Below are 13,942 nucleotides of genomic sequence, written 5' to 3'. Positions count from 1 at the left end.
CACCCCATCCTTCCCAAATAGAAATATTGATGTTGCCATCTAAAAAAATGAAGGATAAATGTCTAATAAAAGAAGACAAAGGAAAGATAAGGGGGAGTTGGAGATGAGAGATATTTGTGGGATCCTCACATAAACAAAAACTGAGATTTTCTTTATCAGGTAGCAAACGTGAGCTATTGGCAAATAGAACACCTTTTAGTAGTATCAATACGATTACCTGAATCATAAATGCATGAATGTGATGTACCTAAAAATCTCTAATTCCTATTGGAATAGGTAACAAAGCGACTTTGCCAATTTTGGTATTAAATCACCATCCCCCAAGTAGATTTCAGAGGGCAGTGGGTGTGTAGAGCATGAGATGGGGTTGGAAAATAGAGAGAAAAAATTCTATGTTTAGAATAAATATTTCTCTTTCCCTATTTTCTAGCCCCTTTTCATGCTCTCATCACTCATTACCCCTTTAAATCTCACCATTCGATGAATGTTTTTCCTTCGAGTAGTGCAAATGTTTGCTAGAAAGTATATATCATCTCAAACATTGCTATGTAGGCCCTAGACGATCCTTTTCATGTTGAATGTGGAGTTGTGGACTATCACTATTCTTTGAAATAGTCATTCACAAACCAATGATCTGCTGGTTTGGATTATCGGATCGTAGCGACTTTGGCTATGACCAAATCCCAAAGGAGGCACATGATGAACCCTAATCGTTTAAACTTCATGTGAGAGGGCCCAGTCAGTCCCCTTCCCCAAACCTAGACAAATGAGTACAAATCCATCTTTCTTTGGCAATTGTCACCAACATCATATATTAAATGGATACATGGTTCGTCCTATATTACTACCAATATGATAACAAAAAGAAAAAGAAAAGATGAGGCAAGACATGATTCCTCCTCACTTGAATGCAAAACATCAACGCAAATACAATGGAGTGACTTACTATCGCAACTCCCAAAGAGTCTTGCATGTAGTTGCAGCATGCCCAAGTTTAATTCAGTCAAACTTATAACCTGTGTAAAATTTCTAACTTTCCAAAAACTTGTTAGACTATTTAAAGTAGATTCAAACGTGTTATTTATTTATGACATTTTAGACAACCATATGGAATCTAGATGGTTTGGCCTGGAACTATTCTCATGAGAGAGAGAGAGAGAGAGAGAGAGAGAGAGAGAGAGAGAGAGAGAGAGTAAGTTGTTCTAATAAAAAAAAACCCTGAAAGATAGATTAGAAGGGAAATGATATTTGCACTTGCCTGTTTACATAATGTCAGCATATTAATTCCCTTTATGTTACATGTTCTATTGGCTCTTGATTGGGCATTTTGGAATTATAACAACCTCAAACAGCTAAGTAGAAAACTGTAAAAATAGAGAGTTGTGACAATAGATTAGAATGGAAATGATATCTGCACTCCCTTGTTTAGATAATGTGAGTATCCCCTTTATTTTTACACATTCTATTGGCTGTTGATGGGGCATTTTGGAATTATACCAACCTCAAACAGCTAATTAGGGAACTCGTGACATAATTAAAAAAAGGGAATGAGGATATGGAACTGTTGAAGTTTAAATGATTAAATTAAACCAACTCTATCAGCTTAAGCTTTTGGATTAATTGGTTGTTTTCACATGGTATGAGAAACCCAAAGAAATAGGGACCACACGTGAGTGGGAGTGTTTAAGTATAAAATGATTAAATAACAACTCTATCAACTTTAGGCTTCTGGAGTAAAAGGATGTTTTCACACGAACCATTACCTCTTTCTTTTTTAATTCAATAGAGAACACAAAGGGCATGTTTGGCAACCATTGCTTGAAAAGTTTTACCTCAAATATTTTCTACCTAAATAGGGACATCATCTTCCAAGGAAAAAAAATCCATGGAAAAATTGTCAATTCGTGGTTGCCAAACATGTTGAGAAGGAGAAAAACAGAAAAACTTTCAAACAAATGAGCACCAAAAATTGCCACCTAATGTCATTTCAGCATCCAATGTGAGAAATTAAACCAAACTTTAGGCTGTATATGCCTAATCTAACTTTCCAACCCTCTGACATGCTTACGTTTCATCTTGCAAACAACCGTAAAGTTAAAAAAAGGGAGAAAATTTTCCATTTTTAGAGAAAAGAAAAAGGACTGTAAAAAGTATAAAAACCCTTCACAGTTTCAGAGACCGAGACATTTTGACAAAAACTAGACATCTATAGCTTACAAGCATTCTTCTCATATGCACCAAGTTTCATGTTTCACTTTTGTTTAGTTTTTTTTATGGGTGTTTAGTGTTTCCCTTTTTTTTCCAATAAGCTCCAAAGCAATGATAATGGAAGACATGGAAAAACAAATGGGTATGGTTTAGACTACCAGAAACCAACAAAAATAATGAAATGCTAGAGCAAGAAATGAAACTCAAGTTGTCCCTTTGGTTTTTATTTTACTTCATTTTTCTTTGTCAAGTAAACATTTCATCATTCCTAAGAAGTAACATGACTTACAATGAGGATACTTTCCCCTCATTGTACCTGCAATATAGAAGCACAACTGAAGTAATACAAGAAATATAAAAAGAGTAAAAACAATCATATAAGAGATCAACTAAATGACCACATAAATATTATGTTTAGGAAAGATCCCTATCATAAATAAGAGATATAGAAAATGGTAGTAACCCATCCTCCTTTTGGAAGGTAAAAGGGCGAGGAGAAAGAAACTGAGTAGCCACCAGGTTTGGTATGGATTTTAGCACAACAGAATCCATATATATATAGAGAGAGAGGAGAAAGAAGTGTAAGAAGAAACACCAAAATCTATGATATTTGTTTATGGAAGATAAAACCCATCCCCATCCCAGTTCCCTTGAAGCTAACCTTGCCATGGCTTCTGATTTTGCATTTGTTCATATGAAAAAGAATTCATGCCAGCCATATTCAGAATGTCCCTATCAGGCAAGCCCTCAACTCCCAAAAAATCTCTGGTCAACCCATCCTTTCCACCACTTGCCACACCTTCACCATTATTTTGATGGTTTTTTGAAAAATTTCCTTCGCTTTGTGAACCCAACAACACTCCAAAGGGGTCTTCAAAAGATCCTTCTAAACCAGTACCTGAAGAAAGAGAAGTTATTGTGTTTTGGAGTAGAGGAGGAGCTGATGATGATGCTGCGTGGTCCATAAAAAGGGCAGCTTTATTAGTCCCAAAAGCAGCAACAAAACCACTTTCCATCCCTTCACGTGAGGTGGCATTAGGAAACACGTGACTATTGAACATGGAGGAGGAGGAAGAAGAGGGATTGCTCATGGTTGCACCCATTTGAGCAGCTTTTTGAAGCAAGGCAGTTGCAGACATGTGTGGAGATGGTGTTGGAAGATAGGAAGGAGGATTTGGAGGTTGGGATTGTGAAAATGCTTGTCCTGATCCTACTAAAGAAGAGAAAGTTAACCATGGTGGTATTTCTTCTGTAGTGTTGAAATGCTGTTGTGTTTCAAGGGCATGGCTGTTTATGTTGGTATTGTTATTTTCTGTATTTCTCAAGATGTGAGGGAATTGGGTTTGTAGGTTTAGATGTTGTGTGGAAGTGATGGCTTGAGAGGGTAGAAGAGGGTTTGTTGTGATTACTCTTGCACTCTCTTCTGCCAATGCATCACAGAAGGCTCTATGAGTAATGAAACTATCTCTCCTGCAAAAGAAAACAAAAGAACAAAACATTACAAAAATGCTAGAGTTAAAAAACTTGAGAATACTCCAAAAATAAAACAAAACCAAGGAAACCCATGTTTCCATTTTCATGATTCAAGATTTTTATAGACATTACTCATGGAGCTCTGCTAGTTTGTCCCTATCTCTCTCTTTCCACTTTCATGCTGTCTTTCTCATGAACAAATATATACAAAGCGCCTGTGATTATATTTTCTATAGATAGGAATGTCTCTGAGGAAGAATTTAATGCTTGTTCAAGGTACATATATTGTATTGAATGAGTCTACTGAGTTCCCATTAATCTTTTAATTTTTTGAAGGGGAGAGGGGGATGAATAATTACCTTGAGAAGAGGGTTCCACAGTCACATCTGTACTCCCTGGTGCCACAAGTTTTGGAGTGAGCTTTCCAATCTGATTGAACTGCATAACGTTTTAAACACTTGTCACATTTCCACTTCTTCTCCCCATGCTTTCTGCAAAAGTGCTTTTTTATGCCTGTGAGGTCTCCAAGTGCCCTTGAAGGGTCATGGTGCACACAAGAAGGCTCTGGACATATGTAAACCTTTTTCCTCACTACTTCTGTGCTTGTTCTTTGCTTTAGCTTCCATGGAAGGCTATGCCCTCTCCTGTGCAACTGAAGATTCTGATCTCTCTGAAACCCTTTCTTGCATACCTCACACACAAACCTATTTGTTGCCATGAGTGTTTTTGGAGACAAACCTATCACTTCAGCATCTGGGTCTGATTCAAAAATAAGAAAACCCACAAACCCAGATGAAATAATGAAAGGAGAATAAGCATCAATAAAAAAAATGAAAAAAAAAAAAAAAAAAACCCAAAGTCATTTAGAATAGAGGTGTGTGGTTATATGATACCTGGATTTCCTGGAAGGTTTCTCTTTTTCTTCCCTGTAGATGGATTTGGAGTAGCAAAAGACTGTTCATACATGTTGCCATTCCCAGCTATGTGGTCAGAAGAAACAGTTCCATCCCCGGATTGAGATGTCAAATTGGACATGTTCTCCTCCACAGCTGGGTGTTGTTGAATTATCAAGCCATTCATCATCTCTTTTGAAGCTGCATGGTTTGAGAAAAAAAATTCTAGGGTTTTGATGAACACACAAAAGAATAATAAAGGGGTCAAGACATGGGTATCAAAGGCATGAGGAAGATTTCTAATTTTATTTATCTTTCAAAGCTGTAATTACAGCAGAATGGAACAAGAGCTCAAGCACTGACAATTCTATTTTTCATCAAAAGAAAATGGAAAATCATCATGTCACACTCCCCCATGCATCAATGAGAAAAAAATGAAAAACAAATAAAAGGAAAACTGTAGAAATGATGATGGAATTGGCACTAGTCACTATCTCCTGAAATTTCTCTTACAGACTGCAAGAAAACCCATCTCTCTTCAAAGATCCTTATGATGATTTCTTTTTTCTCTTTTGCTTCAAACTAAAAAGGGAAACAAGAAAAAAGAAAGAAAGAAAGAACTAAAACTAAAAACCCTTGGTAAATACATGAACTGTACCAAAGCTTTCAGCAACTTTATCTCATGTTCCAATAACTCTCTTTGGTAATAGCTAATACAAAGAAAACCCATCAAATACCACACCAAACTAAACAGATAATTGAATAAAGAAGATCCAATAACATAGTAGAAGAGATTAAAACAAAAATAAATAGATAAAAAATTGAACATGTATTTATATTTGTAATGAAAACAAAGAAAGAGAGGAAAATATGAAAGGTATGGAGGGGAATTTTCTGCAAAGGTGGGGGAGATGTGGATGAGGAAACCTTGGGTAATTGTCCACCCATTCAATACCCACGCCCAACATGTTATTCTGACGTAGCACTTTCTGTCTTTTACTTTGTTTTTTATACATAACCAGAAGTTTCTTTTCTCCACCCCTTTTCTATTCTAATATTATATACCTGTTTTCATGAACTAGTATTATTATTCTATTTCATTAATGACAATAACTTTCTCTTCTCCTAAAGGTTAAAAAGGTTTTAAGTAAAAGAGAGAATGATAACCTCTTGATTTATTTCACATGGGTATGGTAAAAAGCAACCCTTCTCAGCTTCTGCATTTACACTAACATGATTGGTTCATTGATTGAACTCACAAGAGACATGTTCATCTAAAACAGTTCTCCTCTCATGTTTTACTTTAACTTATTATTAGTACTGTTTGAAAAATAATTATTCTTAAATAATTGGGCTTATATAACTTATCTTTACCTTGATTTTGTTTTTTTTTAAACTGAATTTTCAGAGCCTAACTCCACAAACGCCTTCTTTTTCAATGCAACTAATTTTAGCAATAAGAAGGATCACTGAGTCGGCAAGAAACTCGGCCAAGCTGAGTCGACTCGACTCAAACTTGTAAAGGCTATATTAGATGCTGCATGCACCCATGACGCACCCGCACGGGTATACAAGGACAAGTAGTTCCACATCATCACCCGTATGAGAAAGCTGATACAGTGATACACAGAGCAAACTAAGAGTGCTTTGTTCAAATGAATACCATGAGTCTTCTCCATCATAAATAATTCTAATTAGCTAGTTCCTACAATAAATAAAATAACTAATGATTTGTTCATGTTAAAATCTCTAAATAAAACAAATCTAATCCAGTCCTCTATCCATGCCATGCTCGCCCTATTCCCACGCTATTCACCACGATCTATTCCTCATTATCTGAAAAACAAACAAACAAACGAACACACACACATGGGGAAAATGTTTGTGAGCTAGAGCTTATATGAGCTAGACCTTGCTAACATAGGTTGCCCATATTGTTTGGATGATCCAAAGCTTTCATTTGATAGGCTCTCATATAGATAGGGTGTGCCCAAAAAATCAGCTTCATAGGATCATCCTAAAACACCCATTTTAACCTCCACAAATGGAAGGGTTAGGATGATCCTATGACGCTGATTTTTTTGGGCACAACCTATCTATATGAGGGCCTATCAAATGAATGCTTTGGATCATCAAAACAATATGGGCCCCCTATGTTAGCGAGGTCAAGCTCATATAAGCTTATATGAGTTCTAGCTCACAAACATTTTCCCCATATATATATATATATATGAGGAAAATGATTATGAGCTTGAGGGCCCAAACACATGTGGGCCCACATTGTTAGGATAATCCAAAGCATTCATTTGAAAAGTCCTTACATAGATAGGGTGTATACAAAAAATCAGCTCCATAGGATCATCCTAACCCATCCAAAAGTGGAGGGCAAAATGGACAGACATCGTTTGCCACAAATCTGCCCATTTTTGCCCTTCGCTTTTGGAAGGGTTAGGATGATCCAATGGAGTTGCTTTTTGGTACACACCCTATCTATGATGGGGCCTTGCAAATGAATGGTCTGGATGACCACAAAAAATGTGGGACCCATGTGTTTGGGCCCTCAAGCTCATATAAGCTATATGAGCTTCAAGCTCACAATCATTTTCCTCATATATATAAGAAAAGGGTTGCTGCGCTTGAGGATGGAGCTGGTTTTTGGTGGACACCCTACCCATGAAAGGGTCCATCAAATGAATGCTTTGGATCCCACCCAAAATGTGGCCCCACCCTGTTTCTGTGCTCGAGCGCATCAACTCTTTCATATATATATATATATATATATATATATATATATATATATATATATATATATATATATATATATATGAGAAAAGTGTTTCTAAGCACGTGCTTAGGGAGCTCAAGTCGCTTAAACAGTCACCGATTGGTCGCTTTTTGTGGACCCTGCAGAGGTGGACCCGCCATACGAACCAATCGGTGGCTTTTTAAGCCACTTGTGCTTAGGGAGCTCCCTAAGCACGTGCTTAGAAACACTTCTCTCTCTCTCTCTCTCTCTCTCTCTCTCTCTCTCTCTCTATATATATATATATATATATATATATATATATATATATATATATGGGGGGGGGGGGGCGAGGTTTCTGAGCAAGCCACTATAAACACACCATCTCCATGTTGTTTGACTCGTCCAACCCATTCATTCCATAGAACCTCACATAGATAGGGTGTTCCTAACAAACAATCTCCATATAATCATCCTAACCACTCGACTGTAGAAGCCCATTTTCTAGCCGTCCATTCTAAAACTCCACAAATCAACAGATACCATGATTCTATGGACATGATTTCTTAGGGACACCCTACCTATGTTAGCTCTTATAGAATGAACAGGTTGGATGAGTCAAACAACATGGGAGATGGCGTATATAGAGGGCTGCTCAGGCTGTGGGATACCTCAAAAACCTTTTACTGTATGTATATATATATACAGAGAGAGAGAGAGAGAGAGAGAGAGAGAAGTGTTTCTAGTCTGCCTACTAGAGATCATTCTCTAGTCCGGCGACCAAAAACACTTGGGTCCCACATTTTTTGTGGTGATCTAAAGCATTCATTTGATAGGCCCCATCATAGATAGGGTGTCCACAAAAAATCAACTTCATAGGATCATCTTAACCCTTCCATTTGTGGAGCTAAAAAATGGACAAATTTGTGCCAATTTATAACCGTCCATTTTAAGCTCCACAAATCACAGGGTTGGGATGATCCTATATAACTGATTTTTTGTGGACAGCCTCTCTATGTTAGGGCCCATCAAATGAATGCTTTGCATCACCTAAATAAGGTGGGACCCATGTTTTTTGGTCGCCGGACTAGAGAATGATCTCTAGTCGGCAGACTAGAAACACTTTTCTCATACATATGAGTTAAGTGAAGCTACACATACGTGTAGCTAACTTAGCTACACCGACGGCTTAAACTACAGTGGGCCCACATTGTTTGGGTGATCCAAACCATTCATTTGATAGGCCCTCACATTGATAGGGTGTGCTCAAAAAATCAGCTCTATTGGATCATCCCAACCCTTCAAACTGTGGAGGCAAAAATAGACCGATTTGTGAAGGTTTTTACACGTCCATTTTTGCCTCCACAAATTGTAGGGTTGGGATGATCCTATGGAGCTGATTTTTTGGTCACACCCTATCTATGTGAGGGTTCATCAAATGACTGGTTTGCATCACCCAAACAATGTGGGGCCCACTGTATTTTAAGCCGTCGGTGTAGCTAAGTTAGCTACACGTATGTGTAGCTACACTTTTCTCATATATATATATATATATATATATATATATATATATATATATATATATATATATATATAGAGAGAGAGAGAGAGAGAGAGAGGAAATAAAGTATGTGCAGTTGCACATATAAGCTATCTGTGCATGGCTCACAAACCATAGGGGGCCACATTTTTTGGGGGATCCAAAGCATTCATTTGGAAGGCCCTTCCATGGATAGGGTGTGTACCAAAAATCAGCCCTATAGGATCATCCTAACCCAATCAAAGTTGGAGGGGAAAATAGACAGACAGTGTCCATGTTTCTGCCCATTTTCCCCTCCACAAATGGCAGGGTTAGGATGATCCTATAGGGCTGATTTTTTGTACACACCCTATCCATGGAAGGGCCTTCCAAATGAATGCTTTGGATCCCTAAAAAATATGGGGCCACATGTGTTTTTTAGCTATAGCTTAGAATAAGCTTATCTAAGCTATAGCTTATGAACACTTTCCTCTCTCTCTCTCTCTCTCTCTCTCTCTCTCTCTATATATATATATATATATATATATATATATATATATATATATGAGGAAAAGGATTGTACGCTCGACCGTACCTAAAGTTAGGTACGGTAGAGTGCCAAATCATATGGGTCCCCCATTTTTGGTGGGCATCTAAACCATTCGTTTGCAAGGCCCCCATCATAGATAGGGTGCATACCAAAAATCAGCACCATTGAATCATCCTAACCCCTTCAAAATTGGAGGCCAAAATGGGCAGATTTGTGGACAAACACTGTCTGTCCATTTTGGCCTCCACAAATGGATGGGTTAGGATGATCCTATGGAGCTGATTTTTGGTATGCACCCTATCTATGATAGGGCCTTGCAAATGAATGGTTTAGATGCTCACCAAAAATGTGAGACCCATGTGATTTGGCACTCTACCGTACCTAACTTTAGGTACGGTCGAGCGTACAATCTTATTCCTCTATATATATATATATATATATATATATATATATATATATATAGAGAGAGAGAGAGAGAGAGAGAGAGAGAGAGAGGAAACTGTTGGTGAGCTTAAGCTCACCAAACTTATGGTGAGCTAGCTTGCCCAATCACATGGGTCCCACATTTTGGGGAGTGATCCAAACCATTCATTTGCAAGGCCTTATCATAGATAGGGGGTGTACCAAAAATCAGCTCCATATGATCATCCTAACCCCTCCATTTGTGGAGGACAAAAATGGACAGACACAAATCTGCCCCATTTTTGTCCTCCACAAATGGAGGGGTTAGGATGATCCTATGGAGCTGATTTTTGGTACACCCCCTATCTATGATAAGGCCTTGCAAATGAATGGTTTGGATCACTCCCCAAAATGTGGGACCCATGTGATTGGGCAAGCTAGCTCACCATAAGTTTGGTGAGCTTAAGCTCACCAACAGTTTCCTCATATATATATATATATATATATATATAAGAAAACTGTTTATGAGCTAGAGTGCCACAAAACATGGGTCCGACTTGATTTTTGGGGCACACCCTCTCTATGATTTTGGTGTTGCAAATGAATAGTTTGGATCACCACAAAAAATGTGGGACCCATGTGTTTCGGCACTCTAGCTCATATAAGCTTATATGAGCTCAAGCTCATAAACAATTTCCCCTATATCTACTCGGTCGAGTAGATAAGCTCTCGACCAAGTACGATCACTTTTCTGATATATATATATATATAGGAGGAAAAGGATTATAAGCTCGAGCGTACCAACCTTATGGTACGCTTGAGTGCCCAATCACATGGGTCCCACATTTTTTTGTGGTGGCCCTATCATAGATAGGGTGTGTACAAAAAATCAGCTCCATCGAATCATCCTAACCCCTCCAAAGTGGAGGGCAAAATTGGCAGGTTTGTAGACAAACAGTGTCTGTCCATTTTGACCTCCACAAATGGATGGGTTAGGATGATCCTATGGAGCTGATTTTTGGTACACACCCCATCTATATAAGGTCCTTTCAAATGAATGCTTTGGATCATCCTAAAAATGTGGGCCCACATGTGATTGGGCACTTGAGCGTACCATAAGGTTGGTACACTCGAGCGTACAATCCTTTTCCTATATATATATATATATATATATATATATATATATATATATATATATGAGAATAGAGTTCGTGAGGTTAACCTTATATAAGCTTATATGAGGTGGCGCTCACAAAACATAAGGCGCCACTTTGTTTGGATGATCCAAACCATTCATTTGCAAGGCCCCATCATAGATAGGGTCTGTACCAAAAATCAGCTCCATTGGATCATCCTAACCTCTCCAAAAGTGGAGGAAAAAATGGGCAGATTTGTGGGCAAAAAGTGTCTATCCATTTTGCTCTCCACTTTTGGATGGGTTAGGATGATCCAATGGAGTTGATTTTTTTACACACCCTATCTATGATGGGGCCTTTCAAATGAATGCTTTGGATCATCCTAGCAATGTGGGCCCCTTATGTTTTGTGAGCGTCACCTCATATAAGCTTATATAAGGTTAACCTCAGGAACCCTTTTCATTATATATGACCTCACATAGAGAGAGAGAGAGAGAGAGAGAGAGAGCGTGGTTTTTGACACCATCTCCCATAGTTGTTTGACTCACCCAACCCATTCATTCTATAAGACCTCACATAGATAGGGTATTCCTAACAAACCATCTCCATACCATAATCCTAATCATTCAATCTATAGAAGAACATCTTTTAGCCATCCATTTTAAACCTCCACAAATCATAAACCTAACCATAACCTACAATCTCCATACCATAACCATAAACCATAATCCTAGTCATAACCTATAGAATGAATGGGTTGGATGAGTCAAACAACTATGGGAGATATGGTTTCTGAGCTCGAGCTCAGAAACACACACATAGGGATTTGCTAGTGTCCATCACAAAAGGCATTTCAAGGATGGTATGTTGCATCTGACAACAGTCGTCTCGTGAATGAAGACAAAATCTGCTGAAAAGTGAGCCTATGTGGCTGATGTCAGATGCAACAGACCACCCGCAAAATGCTTTTTTGCGATGGACGCTAGCAAATCACACACACACACACACACACACACACACACACACACACATATATATATAGGATTGAGCGAATGCCTAGCAAGTAACCAAAACACTATAACAGGTGGATCAAAAGCATGCAAGTAAAACATGATCTTAACATGATATAAAACAAGACATTTTCAGCATAAACATATCCCAAAATATTTAACATGGAAAAATCAACAGAACAACTTTTCCAAACAACAAGTTATACCAAGATGCAATAAGCACTAAAACATGCGTCATCCAATTATATCGCTTAGCACCACTAACAGATGTTGATCGGTCCAACATGGTCACAGTCAGTGCCATAGCCCCAATTGGCAGGTAACAATGCTCAAAGTACCATGGGAACTATCCCAAGATTTGCACAATTTGACCGATTCTACATGACCACATACTAGTGTCCAGCCCCACTGGTAGGTCGATACCAAAGGTACCAAGGGAACTTTCCCAAGCACGTAGCTAGCCTAATAATATGCGTAGTCAACCATGAACAAACGGCCAAAACCAATTCCATGGAACCAATAGTATAATCAAGTGAAACCAAAGCAATAACTTTCCAACAAAGAATATGCACAAATGATTGATCCAATTTTCACAAAAATAATAAGCCAAGAAATTCGATTTCTTCCAAAACATGATTTCATGAATACATATCAAATACAACATTGAACGTAATCACAAAACACAATAACATGTGATATAAAACAACATCATGATTTCAAAAACCCTAGTATAGAGATATGGTACTTACCAATAAAAGAACAATTAATCTTTTCCTCAAACGCAAGACCTACAAAATTGTGTCGATCTGAGACCTATCAATGTTATTATTATTAGATCAGTATTTATTACATCTCAGATGGTCAATCAGAACCAAAGATTACCCTTAAAATCAATCCGAAAATTGAATCCCCAAAAATGACCAGAAGCCCTCATGGTAGGCCGCATGGTCAGCCATGCATGCAATTTGGAAATTTTCCAAATCCGCAGGTCCTTCAATTTTTAAAGGTTTTTCTACCCAAAACCTTAATTTTCTTCCATCATAAATCATCTTATAACCCTTATATCTAATACTAATCATATTCTTTAATTGCGATGACCCTTAAACGATCATTCATGGAAATCTTCGTGATTAAAGATCCCCAAGATTCAAGAAAATCGCCAGAACTCATTCCGAATCGAATCCGATGATGAAGGAAAGATCTTTCATTGAGGATCCATCATTATCTCACCGATTTTTACATATCTTTAACGGTGTGAACTATTAACAATCATTATTGATGGTTGAAATAAACATCTTACCTAGAAAACAAGGCTTTCTTTGCTAGAAATCACCTTCCAAGGCCTTCTCTCCTCCCTCTAGGGTTTCATCTCCAAAACTCGCTCTCTAGGGTTTTCTCTGGAGAAAAAGTGATGCATTAGGAAATCTAAAGTGTATTTATACTTAAAAATCTAGTTTTTAGTTATTTTACTAATTTACCCCCCAAAATATACCACTTTTCCAATTTTGCCCAAATAGGGCTAGTGGACGAAAACGTCCCTAGAAGTTGGGCGTTTCAGTGGCCGTACAAAAGATACTTAAGAAAGTGATTTTAAAATCACTAAGGCCCTATTCATTTTAGATTTTATAATTGAATTTGAGTCTGATTATGGGACTCAAAATAATTTTGAGTGCCATAATCAGTTTTGGACTAAAAATCAATTCTCAAAATCCAAAACAAACTGGACCTAAGTGTTTAAGTTTTCACTTTTCACCACAGAACCTGCTACGAGCTAATCATTCAATCTTTCCAAATGTGTAAATTTTAATTATATACTTACTTTTAAATTTAATTGAGCAGCGGATCAAACAAGAATCGCAGTCGAAGCGTACGATCCAAAAACACTCTAGAATCCACCAAGGGAGAAGAAGAAGAAGAACCCTAGAATCCACTAGAGAACGGGAGGAGAGAGAGAAAGAGAGAGCGAGAGAGAGAGAGAGCATACCAAACGTCAATTGTTTCTTCCGAA

General features: G+C 37.8%; 1 protein-coding gene across 1 annotated transcript; it reads right to left on the bottom strand.

Annotated features, from left to right (window-relative positions):
- Positions 1 to 2,561: 2,561 nt before the first annotated feature.
- On the bottom strand, positions 2,562 to 13,252 carry LOC143893119 (protein indeterminate-domain 7-like). The gene is made up of 4 exons (XM_077398095.1): positions 13,235 to 13,252; positions 4,575 to 4,775; positions 4,041 to 4,440; positions 2,562 to 3,678 (listed from the first exon to the last, which is right to left on the bottom strand). Exons 2-4 carry the CDS (start codon positions 4,762 to 4,764, stop codon positions 2,865 to 2,867), a joined length of 1,404 nt encoding a protein of 467 aa, XP_077254210.1. The 5' UTR covers positions 4,765 to 4,775; positions 13,235 to 13,252; the 3' UTR covers positions 2,562 to 2,864.
- Between the last annotated feature and the right edge of the window lie 690 nt (positions 13,253 to 13,942).

This window comes from Tasmannia lanceolata, unplaced genomic scaffold (assembly GCF_043159265.1).
Source record: "Tasmannia lanceolata isolate RefF3 unplaced genomic scaffold, GAP_Taslan_0.1 ptg000015l, whole genome shotgun sequence".
In the NCBI taxonomy this organism is placed as follows: Eukaryota; Viridiplantae; Streptophyta; class Magnoliopsida; order Canellales; family Winteraceae; genus Tasmannia; species Tasmannia lanceolata.
The sequence above is the reverse complement of the archived record's forward strand: the minus strand, read 5'-3'. Positions and strand labels throughout refer to the sequence as shown.

What these genes read in the sequence shown, in the direction of transcription:
- LOC143893119 (XM_077398095.1), bottom strand. Translation starts at nt 4,764, where the DNA reads ATGATGAATGGCTTGATAATTCAACAACACCCAGCTGTGGAGGAGAAC. An exon ending in AAACCTTCCAGGAAATCCAG is followed by an intron (nt 4,441 to 4,574) that starts GTATCATATAAC and finishes TTTTTGAATCAG; the next exon opens with ACCCAGATGCTGAAGTGATA. An exon ending in TGTGGAACCCTCTTCTCAAG is followed by an intron (nt 3,679 to 4,040) that starts GTAATTATTCAT and finishes TTTCTTTTGCAG; the next exon opens with GAGAGATAGTTTCATTACTC.